Here is a 24,653-nt window from a genome sequence, read left to right as displayed (position 1 = left end):
CTCCAGTACCATGTATAGAGGTGACTAGACAGGACAGTCTTGCCTTTTTCCAAATCATAAAAAGAAACATCAATTTGTCATTCCATTTTATGCATTCATTGCTTGATTCTTTCAGGGGCCCTGACAGGAGATCAAACCTACAACCTTGGTGTTCTATCAGGACGCTGCCCAAACCAGCTCAGCTACCCAGGTAGCAAACCCCTTGGTTTCTTAAGTTAAAAACTGAAATCCTTGATCTAAGATCTTTCTTCTTTTCTAACATAAGAATTAATGCTATATTTTTTTCTCTCAGCACTGCTTCAGCTGCATTTAACGAATTTCAATGTGAAGGCAGTTTGCACATTACCATGCCGAACAAAGGCTGTGCACATCAGAAGCATGTCCTCAAATTGCCAAGACTTTATCTCAGTTACTGACTGCACTGTTTTTGTTTTCTTGAGTCCAAGTGTTTCCTGATTTCCATAACAACTGCTTCTTTACCTTTTAAGTTATTGAAAAACATCGTGTTTATCTTCTAAATATTTGGGGATTTTCTTTAAGATCTTTCTCGTTTAATTCTACTGTGGTCAGAGAATATCCTTCAATCCTTTTCAATGTATTAAAACTTGTTTTATAGACCAGAATATGATCTCTATCGGTAAATGTTCTATTCACACTTGTAAAGAATGCCTATTCTGCTATTATTGGAGACTATTCTATCAATGTGAATGTCAATCTAATGGTGCTATTCAGGTCTTTTGTACCATTATTGCTTTTTTCTTGTTTATTTGTTATATCCATTAATGAGAAATAAGAATTGAAATCTCCAACTGTAATCGAGCATTTGTATTTTTTCTTTTTCAATGTCATCAGTTTTTGTATTTTGAAGCTATTAATACAAGCATATACACTTAAAGTTGTTACATTTTGATTTCAGCAATTTGGTTTCATGTGCCTTTGTGTGATTCTTTTCACAGTTCTTCTCCTTGGGTTTTGTTGAGCTGGAACGCACACACGTTTCCTAAAACCCACATTATAAAGAGGGCCATGTGGGCCCACATTGTGCTGAAAAACCAGTGACTCCTATATGTCAACTCAGTGCAATGTCTGAGACTCCTCCTCAGGCTGCACAGCTTTTTTTTTTCTGGTTCTTGCCTTTCCCACCGCCCAGCACCACCTAAATCAGCGCTATCAATATTTATCATCAGTTAACATTCTCTTTCCTCTATAGTATGCCCTTTTTTTCCTGAGTTCTTCTGTCTTTTAGTACTTCCATATTTCTCTACTTTCAAACAAAACCCCTGTCCTTTCATAAACCATAATATCAAACCAGAACACTATCTCACGTACAGATAACCAAGAAATCCAGCTTAGTAAGATCTTCTGGCCAAAGTGTTTAAAAATAAAATAAAATATTCAATCTCTTTCAGGAGTCTCAGGATTCCAGACATTTATTTATTGCCTATGTAAATATAAAATATATAATAGAAAAAGGTAAATAAAACTTTACTGAATTGAATTGTAAGTGCTAAGACTCAACTTTTACAATTCTAAGGCTGGAATACAATGAAAACACAGCTCCTTACTTTTGTCACTTATCCCAAGTACATCTTAACCTATAAACTAAATACTTTTCTTGCCCTGCCTGGTGTGGCTCAGTGGATTGAGCACTGGCCTGTGAACCAAAGGGTTGCCAATTCGATTCCCAGTCAGGTCTCATGCCTGGGTTGTGGGCCAGGTCCCCAGTTGGGGGCATGGGCAAGGCAACCAATCTATGTATCTCTCACACATCAATGTTTCTCTCCCTCTCTTTTTCCCTCCCTCCCCTCCCATCTCTCTAAAAATAAATAAATAAAATCTTTTAAAAAATAAAAATTTTTTTCTTGTGAGAAATATATTCTTACTTCAATTAATATTCTTCAACGTACATGTGTCTAAGTTATTGAGGACATGCATTTTTTAAAAGAAAATATTTAATTTTTTAAAAAATGCTTTCTAGTAAAGAACTTTATTTTTTTATTTTTTAAACTTTTTAGGTTGTTGTTGTTGGATTACAGTTGCCCCGATTTTCTCCTATTGCTCTCCCCTGTCCCGCCCAACCCCCTCAGTCCGTCTCCACCCTATTGTCCATGCCCATGGGTCCTTTACCGTGTTCCCCCACTAGCCCCTTCACCTTCTTTTCCTCATTACCCTTCTCCTCCCTCTCTGGTCACTGTCAGATTGCTCCTAATTTCCATGTCTCTGTTTCTATTTTAACTGTTAATGGAGAAATATAGTTTTCTCTTACCATAAGAAGGAGATTCCCGTCCATCTTCTTTATCTGATTCTTTATCTTTTCTTCTCCGGTGGTGATGCTTGTGCCCACGATGCCGATGACGTCGACGACTCTCTTTACTAAATGGGACGTGGACACCAATATATACAGCTCGATGACCTGGCAAAAAGTTCAGAAACGTATGACTGGTTTTCCAAAAGGGGAAAAAAGTGATATGCACAAAAGGATGCTACAACTTACTCTGATGAAAGAAAATTACAGATAAATTCACATAATTTGAAAAGTTAGCCTCCTGTTACTTCCCTTATTTTATAGAGCCCTACACAAAATGCTACAGCAAGGCCCAACACCACTGACTGATACACACACTAGCTACATGGTTACTTGTGTAAGCACTAGAGGGCAAGTCTAGAATGATATTTTGAAAAATAGAGCTTGGCCCTCCTAAAATCATACGATGTGGACATGGATTTATTCCACCTACATTTATGGCCAATCCCAGTGAGTCGTGGTTCTTAAGAGATATGCTTTGATGATAATTAAATACTTTATATTGGGGTATTTGTAAATTTTTACTGATTTCTTAAAGTTCTGAAAATCTCAAATCATCAAAGTCTAAATTACTGAGGACTACAATAAACGTAAATGTTCCAGATAGTCTAATTAACAGGCAGAAATTATCAGATTGGGAAAACAAAGCAACACAGTAAGGTTATGATGTAGTTTTAGGATGGAAAAAGCTACTGCTGATGTTGCATTATTCTGAGTTTGTACTCTGACCAACACAATGGTTACAGACGGCAATCTCTGCTCTTGCCCACTTCATAAAACTGAATCAGGAAGCAAGACAGCTAGCAGCACTGTGTCAACTACTAAAAAGCATGAAAGTGATTTCTGAGGTTCCTATCTAAGCTGTGTTGAGTGACAGGGGTCATGGACTACAAATTTAACTAATTTACAACTAGGCAGAAACTATCTGGCACAGAAGCAACATAAAAAAGTAATCTGCTGAAAAACGAATGCTGATGTCATTCTTTTCCTAACAAATCCCATACAACGGTCAGAAAATGACTACCTCAAAAAATTTGAGATCTTCATCTTTAGGTAAGGTTTACAAGTACAGTCAATCCTGATTATTCGTGGATTCTGTACTTGGCACATGGGCCACTCGATACAATTTATTGGGAAGCCCAAACTCACAGGGATTTTGCAGTCATTTATGACACGCACAAAGCAGCAAAGCCTTCACGCTACCCAACACACACGCTCCCAGCTAAGGCTGCAGAAAGGTGACCCACCCTGACTTCTTGTTCAGTTGCCACAGTTTCCATGTCAACAAAGTAAATAATCACCTTCTAAACTAAAAGACACTAGACCTATAAAAACATATTAAACTAAAATCATCTAAACTCTCCCAGTACCCACCACTCTACCTAGTTCATGGTAAGCACTAGAGGAAGAACTGTCAAAATTCAGTATCAATTATTTGAAAGTATTTTACCAGAAAATCCCAAAACTAAAAACCAACTATAAAGGGTTTCTTTATGAAATGATAGAAAATTTCTGGAATTAGAGCATGGTTATGCACAAGATAGTATGCATACTAAAAAACAATTAATTATATATGCTTTAAACTGGCGAACATTATGTTATATAAATTATACCTCAAGAAAAGTAAAAAAAAAAACTGTAACAAAATTCAGTGAGCTTACAATTTCATTTTAGTGAAACCATTTTCTTATGAACACCAAAGAGAAGTTGAAATTAAAGAGACAAGTTCTCATCACTGTGTACTAGAAATTACCACGCTGTTACCCCAATTAGTACTAATGGGCTTTGGCACAAAAGCCCCAATGTACCAAGACAAAAATGAATTTTACGAGTTAGTAATTTAGAATTAAATAAGTAATTTATTCATGAGTGTGCAATTCAGATAAAATAAATTAAAATATGTTAGAATCCAAAGACTGAGAGATCGGGCCATGTGAAGTTTTTTCCCCCCGTTTTTATTATTGCCCCCTAAGTGTTCTCTCATAACTTTTCTTTCCTCTTTCCTTTTTACTATCAAAGGCCTATTTAGTCAAACTCTGAAATAAACTTAATCTCTCCCTCAAACTTGCTACTGAAATTTAGATACGTACAAAGTATGCAAAGTTAAGGGGCTTTAGGGTAACTGAAGGAAGCCAAGAAATACAGTCAAGTGTCTCTCTTCATGATCTAGGTCACATGTATCTGAGAGATGACACTAAATGGTAAGTGATGGATTAAATATTACCACCATACAATTGAATTAATGAAATTATTGCTAAAATTTAAACTTCCATAATCCCTGTCATTCACAGAATCTAACCACAAACTTTTGGGAACTAAGGTTCTTTCTTTCTAGAAACTCTAATAAGTCTACACTTTAAAAGTCAAATTTAAAAGACAGTTTCTTTGTTTTATCTCAGAAAGTAAATGTGGAGAACATTCGTGTCTCTTCTCATTTCCTTTTTACAAGCCAGAGTAGTGGCTCCATACGATACCAGTTTTCACAGGAGAGTTTAATGTAACAATGTGTTCTCAAAAAGCCCCCAAAATAAGTCTACCAAAACATTTGCCACAAACATCACCTTGACCAAGTGTTCAAGGTTAATATCATCGACAATAAGTCATGATATCGTATGTCCACAGATGTGATATGCTGAGAATAGTAGCCAGTCACTTCTGTGGTATGTTCCCCAAACATGCAGAATCTTGGTCTACTGATATGATAACATTAGACAAATTCAAACTTCGAGACTTCCCTTCTACAAAGTATTCAACCACTCCTCTTCAAAAAATCAAGGTCACAGCCCTGGCTGGCATAGCTCAGTGGATTGAGTGTGGGCTGAGAACCAAAGTGTTGCAGGTTTGATTCCCAGTCAGGGCACATGCCTGGGTTGCAGGCCACAGTCCCCAGCAACCGCACATTGATGTTTCTCTCTCTCTCTTTCTCCCTCCCTTCCCTCTCTAAAAATAAATAAATAAAACCTTTAAAAAAAAATCAAGGTCACAAAAAACGAGGAGTGACGGAGGAACTGTGAGAAACCAGAGGAGACGAAGGAGCCATGACAACTGAACAGATGGCTGGATCCTGAACCGTTCATCTGGACCTTGGGACAAGAGCACATCACTGGAAAAAACAGTGAATCTGAATAAAACCTGCAGTTTAGTTCAGAGAAGCATTACCAAGGCTCTCTTCTTCATTTCCATAAACTTTACGCTGGTTACATAAAATGTTAAGGGAAAAAGCTGGCCAAAGGGTCTACAGGACACGCTCTATACTATCTTTGCAACTCTTCTGTAAATCTAAATTTATTTGAAAAGAAAATGAACAAAAAAAAAAGAAACGACCTTTTTCTGCCTAGGAAAGAAAGATTGGCAAACAATTCATCTGCACCACAATTCTATGTTGAGGTTATTATAACCTTTTAAAACGTTAAGTAACAGACCTATAAAATAAGTATTTAGATGACAACTAGTGATAACTGTGGCTTTTGTTAGTCTGGCACTCTAGTTTGTTTATAATACAAATTACCCAACCTGCTAAAAATGAAAACAATAGAAGTGTTAACTAATTTTGTAACTGTGGCATTTCAATTCTCCAAGTTAACTAGTGGTAACCATTATGAAGTTTGCGTGATACAATCTACATTATGCATACTTTCAACAAAGAGTTAACAATCAGAGAATGTTCTATTTGCAGATATAGGTAGTGGTTACATGAGTGTTTGCTGAATTAATCTTGAAATTATATTTAGAAAGTATAATTGAACACCCCTCCCAGTGTATGCTCTACCTCACAACAACAAAAAATGCTTCAACAAATAGTAGGTAAATCTAAAAGGACACTAACATTCATTAGTAAGTTACCCTGCTAAGCATGAGTGATTATAAACAAACTTACTTTCTAGTTCTTCTTTTTCAAACTTGGTGTTCACAGTTGAACTGGTTTTACCAAGATCCACAACAGCTTCTTCATCAGGACCCTATAAAGAAATTATTTCCATTGGTTCATAAATTAATATATAGTAAGGACCCACTACTAGGTACATTATTTGAGATAGCCCAAAAATACATAACTGCCATCCTGTTAAAGAACTACATTTTTATTATAGCTAACTGCATTCATTTTAAAGTATGCTTATATGCTGCTTTTTAATCCACAGAAGACCATTCCAAAACCTCACGGTAAGAACTGAGATGGCAAAGAGGTTTAACTGGTGTTCCGTGGAAGTTACTAAGTAACTGGTACATATATTCACTTCAACAGAAAGACCCTGTAGAACAGAAACTAAAGAACATCTGGGGTGAGGAGGACCTTAGATAATCAATATACAATGCTTTACTTTTTATTCTTTGCTCTTTGGTCCTCTAATTAAAAGGAAACAACTGAGCTATAATAGGCCAGATTATGGTTAAATGTACAATTGTCAAAAATGAATCTATAGACTTAACATGCAGTACCACTTTTCACTGACAAATTAACCAAGACTCAATCAAAGTTGTAAGAACTTTTTATTTATACAAAGGAAAAGGCACGCTAAAAGTTAACCCGTAAGGAGAGTCTAGCTTTAAGTTGTAAGTCTTCCTTCATAATTCTGTTCCCTTCTTCAGCTCAACAAGGGCTAAATCTATTTATTGTAAAATATGGCACAGATTACTCCTAAGAAAAAAAAAACTTCCCTTCTCAACTTCTAATTTAACTTTCAAAGGAGCATTATAATCACCATTAGCTATTATGTAATTATTATGCATAAGATTTTATGCCACAGATAGAGACAGATGAACAAATTCCCTTTCCTCAAAAAAAAGTCTTCATTTTTAGTTGTCACACACACTCTGTACCCTTGCCCAGCATGCGTCTGCTGGAGCCAGGCAAGGAAATATGCAACCTCGCCGACCTTTACCCTTGCAGGGCGGCATGAAGCTTTGAACCTCCAAAGGTGTTCCAACAGATGCACCCAGACAGAGTGGGCAAGGGTAACAAGGAGGACACCACCACCACTTCCAACTGCTCTGGAAAGTCTATTCCATCTCATGTGACAGAGATTACTACCTGGTAGTACACCAGGAGCAGGAAGCAGTGGAAAAGGATGCTGTGGTCCTTAGCCACGCCCAGGACTGGGAGACACTGGAGGAGGACATCCAGGCTTTTGAAAGGTATACAAAGGCTCTGAGAAAGAGCTGGCTGATAGTAAGCAGGCCTACCTGAACTTCACAGGCAACAACAATCAGCTCAGAGTCTGCATTGTGTGTGCAGTACACAGAGGAACCTCGCTCAGCAAGCCGTTCCCACCAGAGGGTTCCCACCCTATAATGCCTCTGTCGACGAATCAAAGCGAAAGACGAATGCAGGGGAAGGATGATGGCCCAGGAAGAGGCAAAGGAACCAGACATGTGTAGAAAGGGGCTGGGACTTTGTGAAGGGGCAGGTGACCTGCAGAGCAGGCCACAGGATGGGCACAGAGGAAAAGGGCAATGTTCTGGCTCGGATGGAAGCAAAGCACTACCAACTTCCCAAAGCAGGAGAGGAAAACCACAGCTTTCAAGAAGGAACAGAAGTGATCTAATTTGTTCTCTTAGAAGGTCCTTATGCTTTAATTAGTAGCTTTGTAGACAACAGAGGCAACTGAAGATGAGAGAATTAAATAATACCAACATCAAGTACAACACTGTTAACATTCCACTGAACACCATTCTTCTAGAACAAAGTTACTTTTCTACCATCCAATTATAGTCTTTTTTTAATTTTGCAAAGCAAGCTTTCAACCATCCCGTTTTCTCTGTGGTTTCTCTTACTGCCCAGCATCTCCTCCAGCGCTGAGAGCAACAGACCAGAGTGGCACACGATGTAGTTAGTTCGGTTCTTACCCCTCTCAACACCCAACGACCAGAGAACCGGTTGTTTCAGAAAGGGTCAAACAGGAGGTGGGGTAAACTGGTCTTTTAAAGTCTCTTCCCATGTTTGGTCTACAGTTTTGTACTTTTGTATATAGCTTTTCTCAGTGTATACGAACTAGATTCATGTACAATTGTTCCTTGCTAGCCAGACTCTCAGTATTCAAGTTCTCTCATCTTTCAACTCAGGAACTGAATCAATTGGATTACATTTTAAATGAATTCCCTGCCATCCAAACGTTCACTATTTGCTACCCAAAACTCAGAACCAAACTCAGTGTGTTAGAGAACACAAATCTCTGGATATCCACACTTACTTCTTGAAAGTTACGTATCCAAACTATAGAACCAAATACGTTTGGTTATCAAGTGGTACTTGTATATGACTCCAAATAACTGGTGTTCAACTTTACATAGGAAATTCAGGGGGGGAAAATGACTGGCTAAGGCACCATATTTAAAGGAGTAGGAAGCAGGCCAAGTAGACCATGTGACATAATGATTAAGAAAAAAGACAGAAAACAGTACGTAGGTTCATCAAACTGCCTTATGGCAATCATACACCACAGAAACACTGCCTTATGGCAATCATACACCACAGAAACGAGGAAAGGCTGAAAACAGGAGGCAAACAGCCCTGACTGGTGCGGCTCAGTTGGTTGGACAAAGCAAAAGGTCAGTGGTTTGATTCCCAGTCAGGGCACACGCCGGGGTTGCGGGCTTAGTCCCCCGTCTGGGTGCATGAGAGATACAACCAATGGATGTTTCTCCCTCGCATCAATTATTTCTCTCCATCTCCTTTCTCCCTCTCTCTCCTATCTAAAAATAAATCTTAAAAAAAAATAGGAAACACACAAAAAACCCACAAACAATTATAAGAATGGATAATTAACAATTACCATCTGCTAAGAGTGCAATACTCTAAAAGCTTTATTCAACTTTCCTCCAGTGACTTAATCCCATTCAGTCCCTACATGTCCACAGGAACAAAAGACCAGCCGCCTCCTAAAATTAAAAGGGCAGAAGTTGTGTTATCCCAAGAGGCAGCATACTGTGTATCTCAAAAGGGATTAACTGCTCCCATTCTAAACTTTCACACAGCAAGAACAATTGCCAAGATAGAAAACAAGACAATGCACTTATCTCTCACCCCTAAACAACAACACCTTCTATTGCTATGCAGACATACTTACATGCTTAGATGTACTAACATTAGTCAGTTAACACTCAAAAATAGCGTCAAGTGGGCAATCTCACAATATTTGCTTATTTAAAACAAACTCTCTTTGACCTCTAAACATCTATCATAAAAAAAAAACTTCCAATATGTAAAAAAAAAAAGCACATTAAAGTAAAAAGGCTGTCCATCAGCACATCCTCTTAGGGTCCGTCCAGCTTCTCCCATTAGACACCTGTGACCTTAAGTTACCTGTGACCTTAAGTAAGACATTTAACTTAAAACCAAGTGAGAATATTACTAGACTGTTATTATATTGTTACTTTTCAATGAGAATGTGTTCATGTGTAACTTGTAGAACAAATGAAAGTTAAAATTTTGAAGTCTAAATATTTTTACTAGAACTGTGAAGGCGGGGGAGAAGCAATCTTCATTTCTCTCTTCCCTTAAAAACTTAGCTTTTCAATGACTGTGAAACAGGAATCAGAAAGGCAGTCTGAGACAAATGCGAGTATTAAGTAGGACACACGCACACTTTGGCCATCCTGACATTCTACAAGTAACTCAACAGAGTACGTAGGGTGCATATTGCTACATGTTGAAAATCTCTTAGAATGAGGCCCCTGGTGTTTCAAGGGGGCAAGACATTTCTGAAACAAACATACTGCATTTTAAATCCTATCATTTTTGTATAATGCTTTAAGCCCTATGTCTAAATATAAAGTTAATACACTACATATAGTAAATTTTTGTTTTTTAAAAGTACCATAAGTAAAAGCACTACATACAGAAACATATGTAACATTTTGAAGGCGAAGTGTCAAACTGTCAGCACTGCGCCACGATGACTGGGGAAGCAGTAGGAAAGAACACGGGCAGACAATCACGTAGTGTTCAATTCTGTGCTCCAACAAATGCTCTACTTTTAATATTTTTTTAAAGAATAAATTCAAATTTAATTTAATAGGTCCCTTCCTTTTAAATCTGCATCTAGGAAAAAACCTCTACCTCATTTTTTAACTCCAAGAATATAGTGGAAAACTAATAATAGCAATATCACAGACAACCCCTGACATCAAAATGTTTCCATTCTTAACCTCAGATAAGGGAGTGAATCCAAGCCAGTGCTTATAAAACATACCTAAAATGAAATAAAGCCGAGGCATTGGGAAAACTCAAACACACAAAAGAATGAAAAAGCACCCAAAGTACATAAATGCAAGATTGATCACTCTAATCTTAACCAAATTATTTTATCCTTGGTTTCAAGTTTCTACTTATAAGGTAACTGCCCTAGCCTGGTGGCTCAGTTGTTTGGAGCATCATCCCATACACCAAGAGGTTGTGGGTTCGATCCCCAGTCAGGGCACATTCCTAGGTTGTGGGTTCAATCCCTGGTAAGGGCGTGTAAACAGAGGCAACTGATCAATGTTTCTCTCTCACATCAGTGTTTCTCTTTCTCTCTCTGTCTCTCTTCCTCCCTCTCTTCCCTCTCTCCCCTTCCCTTCTTCTCTCTCTAAAATCAATAAACATATCCTTGGGTGAGGATTAAAAAATAGTAAAAAATTAAACATTTTAAAAGATATTTAAGATAATAACAAAGAAGACAACAGATTTAAGAATTATCCATACATGATCACAGAGAAAGTTTAAATTCTCTGTATATGAAACAACACCCATGCCAGGTTATTTACTACAGCTTATATGTACAGCTTATGTACCAGGAAAAGACCAGAAACAACCCATGGGCCCCTTACTAGAGGAATGACTACCCAATGGGATACCAAACTACCAAAGAAAACACGGACACTCTCCGAGCACTGGCATGAAACAACCTCTATTACCTACCACAGATGAAATGCACACAAGGTCGAGAACCACATCTACAGCATGCTACTTTTCATGTAAATCCCCAGAATAGGAATATTTAAATTTCCACAATGAAACACTGGAAGGACATACAAAAAAACAGAAAAACTGGACCCAAGGCAGTAGAGGTAGACTCCTGGATGCCATCTTTTGAAAGCCACTTCACCCATCCTTCTTTGTTTCAAACACAAAGAAGAGTATAATACCACCTGAAAGACCTGTGTGCTGAGACACCATGTGAAAGGCCCAAGCCCTGGGACACAGCCCACAGAGGATGCCCACATTGTTACTGAATCTGAATAAGGAAGCTATTCCCTTCTTCTACAAAAAAATGGTTTCTCATCTGCCATATAATTTTAAAACTAGATCAGAAGAATCTTACAAGTGCAGAAACAAATACGTATGAGTTACCTAATTAAAACCTATATGAAGATGTAAATTGTATCCCCAAATAGCATTAGGGTTGTGTAAGAGATTTATGCTGGGAAAGCATGCATAACTATCTAGGATAGAATGCCAAGATGCTGCAACTAACTTGCATAAGGACCGAACACTGTACTACTTTAGCAAGATTTTGATAGATTAGATTCAGACACACCTAGAGAGTTTGTTCAAACTCAGCTTCCCTTGCCCTATGCTAGAGATACTGGTTCAGTAGTTAAGATGGAGCCCAAGCACCGTATTTTTACTAACCTTTGTATGTGATTTTGGTGTACACCAAAGTCTGAAAATATCTTTGGATTACATTGAAGACTTAAGTCCCACACACTGAAACTTCTCTTTGAGGCTGCTTCGTGCCCTTCATCATTTTACAATAGCTAGGTCTTTTGGGGACCACTCCCACTTCACTAACGCTGTTTTCACTCTTCAGAAAAAAATGTACATTCCAATCACTAAGAAAATACTGAAAGTTACTACACACTTGCACTAATACAAACCACTCCAAATCTGTAGTGTTCTGAAAGTTGACATGTATGTCAGAATATATTACCCAAGATGCTTAGGGCAATCTACCAAAGTATATACAAATAGCAATGTTGTCCCTCCAAAATATGTTTCCTGCAAATAACCCTAATTCCTAACTCCATTCCCATCTTACCACTAAGAATTGAATTGAATTATTAGAAAGCTTAAATTTATGGGCAAAAAGCTTAAGACGAAGGCAAATAATCCTTTCTAATCCAGATAAGGGGAGAAATCATCAATGACGACTGCTTCCTACAATGAAAAGCCAAAGAATAATATTCACAGTTTCTAAAGAACTCGCCTGGCATTTTTGGATCCACATATTCACTCTAAAATAAGCTGAAGAGATAGATGTAAAGGGTATATGGAAAATTACTGCAAATTCTAAATGTTAGGCAATCATGTGACTCCCACAGAAAAAAATACAAAAGCCTTGTGAAAAATACTTGATCACCAGACACAGTGGGAATGGGATTGATTCAGACACTGGAACAAAGAGCTTCAGAATTTTTTCTTTTAAATACCATATGATCTTACTTATAAGAGGAACCTAATGAACAAAATGAATTAATAAGCAAAAGAGAATTAATGGGCAAAAGAGGCATAGAATCATGCAACAGACTGACAGCTGTAAGAGGGGTGGGGGGGTGGGTAATGGACTGAAGGAAGGTGAAGGGATGGGTCCAGGAGCATATATATGATGGGCTCATGGGCATGGACAACAATGTGGGGACTGATTATAGAAGTAGGGGGTGGGCTGGGTAGAGGAGGCAAAGGGGGAAAATTACATAACATAAACAATAAAATATATTTTTTAAATATCACAGTTAAAACTAAAGACAACTTAAATGTTAAGAAAGTTTCCAAGTTGAAAAAATCAAAGAATGAAAGAGCAGAGAACTCAAAGAAACATGAGGTGTAAAAATGGGCAAGTAATAGCCAGGATTGTCAGTGACACGTTCATTGTCAGGTGCTTCGTCACAAGGCACGGGAGTCACGGGCAATGGGAAGCCTTACCATGGTTCTACCTGAAATTATAAATCACAAATATTACTATTTCTCTGAGGAGACAGATGCCCTCACTCCGAGTTCTAACTCAGTATACACGCATGGCAAAAAAACATGTAGGAATCAGTTATTTCAGTATTATCAGGTTTGTAAGTTTATTAACAGAAGTGAAGACAAAACCCTATTACCAACATGGGCTTTCTTAAAAAAAAAACAACTATACATTTTCTATATACTTTAGTATAGAAAAGCACAGGTATTCCACACAAAAGAAAAAAACACAGACAAAAATCCAGTAGGTGTTTTTCCGGAAAAGAAGGTCCCGGAGGTGTCCTGTCAAGACTCCCCATCTCCAGCCAGTGTGGGGTTCCCATTAGCTTGGTGTCTTCAGGGTTCTCCTGTGTATTTCTACTGAAAATCAACAGAGGAGAGCCAGGAAATCCCTCAGCAATATGGTCTGTTTGCCTATTCTTCCCCTAGAAAATGACCGTGTTCCCCACGAATTCAATGGACCATGAAAAAAGTCTCATTTCCTTAGAGACTAGTCATTAAGGAAGCTATCCATTCATTCCACAAATATTTACTCAGTACATACTATGTATCAAGCATTATTCCCAGCACTGGGAATACATCAATGGGTGAAAAACTGTAACACAGTCAATTGTCCAGTTTGTCACTTAATTTGCAGGTATGATGTGGCTCTCCATAAGAAATCCAGATATAAGCCCTGGCTGGCGTAGCTCAGTGGATTGAGCACGGGCTGCGAAACAAAGCATCACAGGTTCGATTCCCAGTCAGGGCACATGCCTGGGTTGCAGGCCACAGCCCCCAGCAACCACACATTGATGTTTCCCTCTCTCTCTTTCTCCCTCCCTTCCCTCTTTAAAAATAAATAAATAAAATCTTTAAAAAAAATCCAGATATAAATGAATTTCCTTTCCATTCCGAATGAATAAATTAGACCTCACAAACTCACAGTTGCAGACATGTCTTACTTTTTTAGTTCAGTTTTCTCATTTTATAGATACAAGACAGACAGACAGAGCGCGCGCGCACACACACACACACACACACACACACACCAGTGACTTGCTTAAGACTTACAATGTTAGTTGACGAAAGAACTAAAATTGAAAGCCAGCTCTCTAAAGTCCCAGTTACATGGGTTCTTTAACACTAGACAATAAACCAAGGCCACCGTAATTCACACTGAGAACACACAGTAATGTCTCACAGTACTTATTAAAACTTGTGATTACCTATTCATGTAAGTCCTTCCTTAACTGTCTCCCAGCCCGAACAGTAAGTCCCAAGAAAGGAATTATGCCTGTTTTGTTCACCAGGGTATCTTCAGCATCAAGTCTGGCACTGGGTAAGTTCTCTAATAAACGCTTGTTGAATGTTGAGTATGTTTCAAAAGAGAAAATATTCAGCTATAAATTTATGTTAGATCCTCTCAAGGACTCCTTATGAACACAATTAAAGCTCAAACACAGAAAAGCACTCAGTATTTTTAAATTTAGTAACTCAGTTTATAAACAAAAAAAGCCCAACACCAATAGTTAATAGAATCAAAATTCAACTCATAAGTGAGAATTCTCAGCAAAACCAAAGTTAGTTTTTATGCCTGAAACAGATTTTATAACTACATACTGCATTTTACTAATTCTTCTCAGTCATTTATCCTGTCTGAAAAGCAAAATCCATAATTTGTATTTTCTTGGTAAAATGGTCAAAATGACACTTCAACATTCCAAAGGAAAAATGACAATGGGGGGAAAAAGTGTTAAAAGATTAACAATAGATTCATAAAATCAGTTTAATATCCTTTTTGGCATGTGAGGCTTAAAAAAGTCCACTACTAAAACAGCAGAAGCCTCCTATCACAAACGAATGTCTTCATTATATAAGACATATAGCTATAGCTCAAAAGTAACACCTCCCACACATTATTAACATGTAGAGTAATTTCAGTTATAGAATACTTCACTTTAGCCTCAAAACACACTTAGCCACTAAGACAATGATTTCTTTCCTAGTATCACAGCCAAATAGAATTTTTAAAGCCTCATTCAAATAATATTAACTCATCAAAAACCTATTTTTATATAATAATGAAGCTGCTACAAACATTGCTAACTTTATACAAGGATTTACTCTTTCCAGCAGATGACTTCCACAGCCAAGGACACAGCGGATGATACTATTCTAAGCCAGTGCTAATAAGCCTGACATTTCTTCACGCTTCACTATTAAACTCTGAAAGAATCAAACTTCTTTGTAAATAAAACACAAGACCACAACTAGGTACATACAAGTAACTTCTTCTCCAGGCGGAATCTTTCCATAGTAATATATAAGTGCCTTGTTTTTGATAATGTAATTCAGTAAGTCCCTTGAAGGTTCCACGGACAGTGAGTATGTATCTGATTTAGGTCACTGTGCTTTGCACAGATGAACTCTTCTAAGTTGCTTTTATGGTACGGCCAATCACTGTCTTCTAAGTTGCCTAATCTTCCAAGCTAATAACTACAACTTATACAGGGGTTACAGCACAAGAGAATTCAAAAGTAACATACACACACACCTTTCCGTAACATCTGTACAATGCACAGCACTCCCTAAGAATATGTGGATGCATTTGTTAGGGTGTCTGCACATGCCTGTATCTTAAGAGTATATATATTTTCAACAACACATTAGGTTAAATCTAGCCCTCTCACTTAATTTCAGGAGAGATCCAAAGATGTTTTTATCTAAAGAGTTTTGCCTTTTTATCATTGTTATATTTATACCAACTTATTGTAACTATATTAATAACTATTAATAAATCATACTGTGGCTCATAAAAATCATTTTAATCAAAAATTAAGTGTTCATATGGGTAACAGCTAAAACGAAAAAGGAAATGAGCAGCACCCCTCCAACTTTCAAACTCAAAATCTCTTTACCTCTTTCAAAAATTACTGAAGACTCTCAAAGAGTCTTTGTTTATATCAGTTTAAAGTCTATTTACTTTACCCTATGGAAAGAAAAACCGAAAAAACTTCAAAATATTTAAATTCATTTTTAAAAACAATAAAGCCATTACATAGTAAAATAACATTTAAATGAAAATAATCATTTTCAAAAACAAGAAAAACTCAGTGAGAATGGCTTTTACATTTTGCCAAAGGTCTAGTATCTGACTTAACAGAAGACAACTGGATTCTCATATCTACTTGTGTAACCAATCTGATATGATTTGGTACTTGGATGAATTATATGAAATAATCCAGATTCACACAAATACTCTGTTGGAAAAGGGAGGAGTGTTTTAATACTCTTTTCTGGTAACTCTGATTATTTCTTTTTGATACTTCACCAAATTCAACAAGTAGTCATTTCTTAAAAGTTAGTTTGGAAGATGGAATCTGAAACCCTTTCAAGTGAATGTTTTGTGCATTGTTATACTGAAACTCAACGGTCTAAAACTATTTCAATTATGTGTAATAAAATTTAAGAAAAAAATTTTCCAACTATAGTTAGTTAAAAACTTCTAACTGAAATTGAATGAATAAAATAAAAAGTCTACCAAACTCATATAAATGCAATCTAAATTAAACTAAAAATGTATCTTTGAATACACAAATTTGTTTTCTGGTACCATCAAAGTCTGTATTTTAACAAAGCAAATGATACTTTCTATAGAAATATCTATATCCCAAAAGTGAAGTCTTACTACCAGCTAATCCTGAAGAATTCACTGATGACATGCAATAGCTAAATAATAAAATAAAAAATTTAAAACTGAAATAATGTACCAAGCAGAAAAAAACTCTGTTTTAATCTTCTACTGCTCTATATGAGACAGTGGATACCAGGCCAAAGAGATAGCATTGCCTTCAAATCCAACTAATGCTTCCTGTTTATTAAACTCTCTAAGAATTAGAAACTCCAATGACATCAACAGTTACAATAAAGCATATAATTCATCATATTGCTTTATCTTCAGACTTTCTATGACTTCTACTCTGCAAATGAACATAAATCGGAAGAAATGTAGAAAAGACGGATCATTCACTGATTTTTAAAATTCTCAATACATCAAGCCCGGAAAAAAAAACTCTGCAACCAAGTTCAATACCAATTTCTACAATGACCTCTTGAAATTTACCTCCTGTAGAAAATCTTAGCCCTCTCCACTAATATTTAAGAGTTTAACCTCCTGGTCATGCATATGTCTCGCCCCTACTGGATTCTAAAAATCCTGAGTGTAGGGATTTAAGTAGAAAACCGAGAAAGAGAGGGGGTGAAAAGAAAAGAAGAAGGTGAAGAGTCTGAAGGAAAAAAAAAAAGAAATCAGATATATACAAACTTTTAATTTCCCAAACTGCAAAGCAAAATGTTATTCTCCATCAAAATACAAAACATCCATTTCTCCAAAATGCTACGTGTTGACACATTACTCTGGGCACTACTAAGCCAATATTCAAATAAAATTTTAAAAATCAAGTTCTACAGTTTAGATATCAACTCAACATATAAACTCAATTTGGTCTTGCTAGTTCTTTTACTGAATAGCAATATTTATTTTTTAAACCAATCTATTGAAGTATGTATGACTGATGTGTGAAGAGCTGTACATATTTAATATACAGAACTCAGTGGAGTCTGGGGATACACATACACCTGTGAAACCAACACCATCATCAAGGCCATAGACATATCATGCCACCTGCTATTGTTTCTTCCCAGCCCCTTTACTTTAAAAACAAATTAATTAACATTTAAAACTGGTAAAGATGGGATGACACAGATATCCTCATACTTGCTAGTAGGAATGTAAGTTGCTCAAAACTTTTTGGAGAGAAAGCTGTCGAGAATGTATGTTTTTAATTTTTAAGAATATCCTTTGTGGCCTGGCTGGCGTGGATCAGTGGGTTGGGATTCCCAGTCAGGGCACATGCCTGGGTTGCCGACCTGGTCCCTGGTGGGGGCACATTTGACAGGCAGCCGATTGATGTTTCTCTCCTTCTGTTTCTCCCTACCTTCCTCTCTAAATAAATAAATAAATAAATAAATAAAATCTTTTTTAAAAATTTAAAAAATAATGTCCTTTGTGCAGCAATGCACCTTTGGGTATCTACTCCACAAAAATAAAAGCACCAAAATATAAAGATACAGTCAAGCGTGTTTACTGTTCAAACTGACAAAAACAGAAAATAACTTTAAAGTAATTAAACAGAATGCCTGATTACCATGAAATATTACAAAGACACAAAGAATTAGAACTACAAGTTCCCTCTTAATAGATATCAGTACATTGTTAAGAAAAATACAAGTTGCAGAGTTACATGTTTATGATCAAATTTTCACGTTTTATGAAGGATAAAACTTTATTTGTGAGTATATGTTTATATAAAGAGAAACAAAGTACAGAAGGATATATAAGTTGGTCTATGTTTCAACAAAGTTCATCATGTTCCTCTAAAGATGTTAAGGATCTATTAATTCAATATGTAGTATAAGATTCTTTTGGTGCTGTTGGAACAAGTCAGCAAAATAAAACTCCAGTTTCTTGTTCTACAACATTGCTTCATACATAAGTCAAACAGGCCTAAATAAACAGCAACTTCATAGGCAAAAAAAAAAGAAAGAAAACAGAAACCTTTTATCTTTGGCCTCTTTAACCATCTATACAAACCAACTACTTACAGTGCAGCTAAGTACACACACAAAAAAGTAACTGGAGTAATCGGAATAAGGTTGTTTTGTTATTGTTGTTAATGCTTCTTTTTTAACACGGTTTTCTTTTTTTCTTGAGATTAAAATGACAAGTAACGTCAGAGGTAGAACAGAGACCGCTCCAAAGGCTAGCCTGGTCACCCTGAGATCATTAAAAATGGTTGATCCCTAACAATATGTACAAAAATATAAAATGTACATAAAAATACAATTTCCTTTTTAAAGGACTTGTAAGAAAAAAAGCAGGGCCTTGGAAGTCTTGATTCTTTTTTCTTCTCCTGGTGCAAATTCCTGTTGCAGTTTCAGTTGGGTGGTGGAGAGTGTGTTGCATCTGCAGAGGGCACTGCTGGCGGCGGGCAGGACTCTGCTCCGGGGTGACCAAGGTGACCCCCGTAGATTCTGACCCACGGGAAGTGGAGGGTGAACAGGCCACAGCGGCTTTTTTTTTTTAAGTTTAACTTTTCCTTTTTTGCTGTCTAGTCATCCTCATCAGTCTTCTGCTCCTTAGTGGCGATGTTGACACCCTCATCCATCTTCAGTCTTCAGTTGTCCCTTGCCCATAACTGCCTCAGCCTCCTCACCTTCAGCTCCATCCTCTCCCTCAACATTACATTCCTCTCCTCCTTTTCCTCTTCATCTGCCACGCTGTCAGCCTACTCCTGCCCATTTTCCACATTCACGTTTCCGTTAGCAGGTCGTCTCTTCCATTCTCTGCCTCCTCCACAACTTACTTCTCCTCCTAAATCCTTGGTGGTGATCTCAGAGCAGCTGTCCACGCCACGACTGACCTGGTGGGGGCGCCAGCGATCCGACACAGAGGATTAAAGAAAAAACAAATGCTCTGGTGGTGTAAGAACAGGTGGGTGGTGAGCCTGCACAGGAATGCAGCAAAGGTGGCTTTTCAGAGCAGCCAGTGGGGAATATCACATGAGATTCAATATCAAAGATAATCGTTAAACCCTGGCTGGTGTTCAGCTCAATCCACTGATCGAGCACTGGACTGTGAACCAAAGGGTCACAGGTTGGATTCCCAGTCAGGACATAGGCCTGGGTTGCTAGCCAGGTCCCCCATAAAGGGGCACGAGAGGCAACCACTTGTTGATGTTTCCCTCCCTTTCTTTCTCCCTCACTTAGCCTCCCTAAAAATAAATAAATAAAATCTTTTTAAAAAAGATAACTGTTTGAAAAATGATTATTTTGGCCAATTCTCCAAAAACTATGATCAATTCATGTTTTGAAAACAACTCTGATTACAAGGCAAGTAACGTTTTTGAAATCACACTTCACGCGGTCTGGAGATGGTTCAAAATTTTCCTCAACACTTTCCCATCTTCTAAAAATGAATTAGCAGGCACCCTGAAAAGAAATTAGAATTTTTTCAGCTTCACAGTCAGCCAATTATATGTTCACACTGATTTTTTTTTAAATCTTAAATTCAGTTAAAAGAAAGGCTAAGAAGCTTAGAATTCTACTTGTGAATTTCAATCAGCCAAAGCGAAAAAAATCTAGAAACATTAAGTTAGGTAGGGAACTGTACAGCAACTAAAATGATTAAGAACGCATATGGATGGTCCTTGAGAACATCATGCTAAGGGGAAAAAGTCAAAAACCCTATGATTTTACTCATAGGTGGGCTATAAACTTAAAGCAATGAATGAATAAACAAAACCTCATAGACACAGACAACAATGCTGTGGTTACCAGAGGGGAGGGGAGTGGGGCGGTGGTTAGTAAATGGTAAAGGGGGTCACATGTATGGTAACAGAAAATGGTTTGACTTTTGCAGTGGGCACACAATGGAATGTACAGATCATATGTCACAGAAATGTGCACTTGAAACCTATATAGGTAGTATAGGTTTCAAGTTACCCCAATGTCACCCCAATAAATTATTAATCAATGTCACCCCAATAAATGTCACAAAAATGTTTAATTCAAAGTCAATATGGAAAAAGAAGAAAGTGTATGTAGTACCCATGTAAGTTCCCTTTACAGATGTGAAGCCACGTTTCAGTACAGGAACATAACAAAAAATGTAACTGCTAGTGGTGTAGATGCTGCTGCTGACATAAGGCAACAGGCCCACAAACATTTCTCTTAATTTAACCACAGTAAGGAGGGGAGATGCAGTCTGGTGTATTTTCTTAATTATGCAGTCTGGTGTATTTTCTTAATTAAGAGAAAACATGCTTTAAATTCTTTAATTTAAAACTGTTATTATTCTCATATTTTCCTAAACTCTTTAAGAAATGAAAGTGTGAGAAGAACAATCTCCTTTAATGGGTTAGGAAGGTAGTTCTATTACTCACTACACATAGACAGACATACTTTGCTTAATTTGGGCAACCAATTCAGAACCCACCACTACTAGTCTTCAGCAGCGTTTAAGATCGCCATCTGGTGGCTATCACTAGACATGCGGACTTGATCTTTCATGTTGTGCTGGTGGTGAATAGGATAACCAAAAACCTTATTCCAGGCACCCCCAACCCCAACGAAAACTGAGGGTTTGAAAAAACTTCCCTGGCAGCTGCTTTATGAAGCCAGAACATTTAATTAGAGTCAGAAACACTTAAACAGTAAGAAGATAAATAACTATTAAATAAATATTCCATTTATGCATTAGGATATTTAGGATACAGTAGAGCTATAGCTTTCACATAGGTATTTTACATGTACCACTGAATAATCAGTCCTGGCTGGTGTGGATTGACTGCTCGCCTGCAAACCAAAATGTCCCCCAGTTCGAATCCCCATCAGGGCACAAACCTGGGTTGCCAGACGGGTCCCGGGTTGAGGGCCTACGACAGGCAGCCAGTTGATGTTTCTTTCCCTCTTTTTCTCCCTGCCTTCCCCTCTCTACAAATAAATACATAAAATCTAATAATGATAATAATAATAGTCAATGTGTTACAGTGAAGTAGATTTAGGGTCATTTTTTAAAAGTTGTTTCAAGTATCCATAGCATTTCAGGAATTTTGTTTTTAAACATATCTTCAGGCATAGGTACAATTTCATGAGAATTAAGTAGGTGGAGAATCTAGCTCATAAAAAAATATATAGTTCCCAATATAAAATATTTTTTATGAAAAACACGCCAGAATCAAACACATCATTGCAAAAAGTAACTGTACTTGACAAAGTATATCTCTATATTTCTTAAGAATAATACTAGACTGCGAACCAAAGTGTCACAGGTTCGATTCCCAGTCAGGGTACATGCCTGGGTTGCAGGCCATGACCCCCAGCAACCGCACATTGATGTTTCTCGCTCTCTCTCTATCTCCCTCCCTTCCCTCTCTAAAAATAAATGGATAAAATCTTTAGAATAATACTCCACACTTAAATGCTAGAGAAAAGTAGACATAGATCAATTTATATTTGCATTGAGAATATATTAGTTTAGTTATAGCAGTCCTACATGTTAATTACAAACAATTTTTCATTCTTGTGTGTCTTACCTCCGGCTACCGTTAACTAGGAAATTTCACCCAAGAAATTAAACAGTAAGTCAGGGTGGTGAACACACAATACAATATACAGATGATGTACTGCAAAATTGTACACCTGAAACCTATAGTTTTATTAACCAGTGTCACCTCAATAAATTCAGTAACAAATAAAAAGTAAAAGAAATTTTAAAATAATCTGATTGAACTCCTCTCACTTCCTCAAAGGCATTCAAAGCCAGTAAAGAGTGACTTCTGTATCTCTAAAAACTTAAGTCTTCTCTATTTTGAATCTTTTGATCTTTTTGTTTTATGATCCTTGATTCTACAGAACAGGGCTTTTTGACTTTGGCACCGATGACATGTAGGGCTGGACATTTCGTTTTTGGGGGGGGATGTCCTATGTGTTGCAGGATGTTCAGTAGCACATCTGGCCTCCACCTACTAGATGCCAACAGCACACATATCCTATCTCCCCAGGTATGACCAAAAAAAAAAAAGGCTCCAGGAATTGCCAAATGTCTCCAAACAGGCAGAAACACACCCCAACACACACAAACCCACTGCGTTAGAAGTAACTGGGAGCTGCTACTGATTTCCTGTACTTTTGGATCCTGTAAAATAAATAAAAAAATAACCTACTAGGTTCTTCCTCAGAAGTCAGCACAAACACGCACACGGGCAAACTTTAAAGCCTTAATCCTTTTATAAAAGCTGCATTTAGCACTGAACTCTACAGACAGAAATGCATCTTAAACTTGATTTAAAATAAAAGTTTTATCAAAGGCTACCTATTCTCACCAGAATCTCAATGTCATATGGATATTTTACTCTACAGAATATTCCTAGTATAGTTTAATATAACTTTTTAGATAAATAAAAGATGGGAATCTTTTTACTTATGCATGCATTTACACATTACATATAAAACAATTAAACCTAAACCTTCACATTTCAGGGTGGCTTGTGAGATGCAGAGCACCTCTGTGCTAATGCATCTGAGACTAACTGATCACACTGCACAAAATCACTGTGTCTTGTCCCTGTATGCATTTCACCAAAATGCAGTTACTTGGTTAATTTACTTAATTAAAGTCACAGACCAGACTAGCTGAGAAGCATCCAGACTATGGACTCTATCAGATTGACAGCCAAAAAAAAGTGAAAAATTGAAGCAGAAGCAGAGAGAAACTATGAGTGATGCCAAGTGGCACCTGACAAAGAAGCCATATGTCAGAGATGAGGAAGATGAAGACTACAGATAGTTGTTCTCTGAAGCTATCTTTCCTCTTTCTGAAGCTCTGGTGTGGCTCTTCCTGGATCCCAGCAAAAAGCCCTATATGGTTACAATATACCCCTAACCATAGCGAGTTTACATGTATTTCTGACTCCGGATCACCAAAAGCAGCCTGCCTGGAACACTCACACAACTTACTCTATTTGTTTTTACTTACTGAGATAAAAGCTGTCAGTTTGGAAATAGAAACAGTTTAAGGATTTAGGAATAAAATATTGCCAAATTTAACCATTATGGAGGTAAACTGGCAAGTCTTGACCAATTACAACAAATGCTGTTGCCATTTATTCTTTGATGCAAGGTCCTTTTCAAAGATTCAAGATAATCTTTATTCCTCAAATTACCCAAATTTGAATGAAAACCAATTCATCAGGCAATTACCCTCATGCTCAATCTAACTTTATAATGCTCAATTATTGCTCAATCTATAATGCTCAAATCTTTCATATGACCTAACTTGAAGTACTTGTAGTAACTAATTCAAATGAATTCAAAGGAACACTGTGGACAAATGTTTTATTTCACCTTATCTCAATATTTTCTATATTTGCTCTCCAGGAGACACATTTTTATGTGAATAAAAAGCTTCCTAAGCCCTAGCCAGGTAGCTCATTTGGTTAGAGCGTGGTCCCAAGGTTGCAGGTTTGATCCCCAGTCAGGGTACAGAAAAGAATCAACCAACGAATGCACCAATAAGTGGAATAACAGATCTGTTGGCAACAGCCCTGCCTGGTTTTAGAAGCTGTAACCCCTCCAAAGGCTGAGGGAGCAACCTTTGGACCATAAGCCACTAAGGAGACAAAGCTTATCTCCCTGGCAGGAGCACTTCTGCTCCTTTTACTACATCCATAACTGCCCCCCAGGGCTCGGTCAGTTAGCCAATGATGGGTAGGATTCCCCAAGGGGGAATGACCTAAGACAGGCATGATCACATGGAAGGCCCCCAAGGAAGGACTTTGGGGGGTACAGCAAAAGGGGGTGATG

At 37.4% G+C, this 24,653-nt stretch overlaps 1 protein-coding gene and 1 pseudogene across 12 annotated transcripts in view; one reads left to right on the top strand and one right to left on the bottom strand.

Moving 5' to 3' along the window:
- The window catches only part of SLC4A7 (solute carrier family 4 member 7), a 99,945-nt gene that overhangs the window by 58,750 nt on the left and 16,542 nt on the right, over nt 1-24,653 (bottom strand). For 6 of the 12 annotated variants that reach the window (XM_045857345.1, XM_045857339.1, XM_045857343.1 and 3 more), the window contains exons 1-3: nt 15,512-15,615; nt 6,183-6,264; nt 2,267-2,413 (exon numbers count right to left, since the gene is read on the bottom strand). In XM_045857345.1, coding sequence (XP_045713301.1) covers nt 2,267-2,413; nt 6,183-6,264; nt 15,512-15,544 — 262 coding nt within the window. In that variant the 5' untranslated portion in view covers nt 15,545-15,615. Of the gene's footprint in view, nt 1-2,266; nt 2,414-6,182; nt 6,265-15,511; nt 15,616-24,653 lie in introns of those variants that run through there. The other 6 variants (XM_045857344.1, XM_045857338.1, XM_045857342.1 and 3 more) reach the window with 1 other exon arrangement.
- Nucleotides 7,234-13,714, top strand: LOC123830693 (annotated as a pseudogene).

The sequence above is a fragment of the Phyllostomus hastatus genome, unplaced genomic scaffold (assembly GCF_019186645.2).
Source record: "Phyllostomus hastatus isolate PE091 unplaced genomic scaffold, TTU_PhHast_1.1 phas_scaffold_129, whole genome shotgun sequence".
NCBI lineage: Eukaryota > Metazoa > Chordata > Mammalia > Chiroptera > Phyllostomidae > Phyllostomus > Phyllostomus hastatus.
Note: the sequence above shows the minus strand (reverse complement) of the source record. Positions and strands in the feature narration are given on the sequence as shown.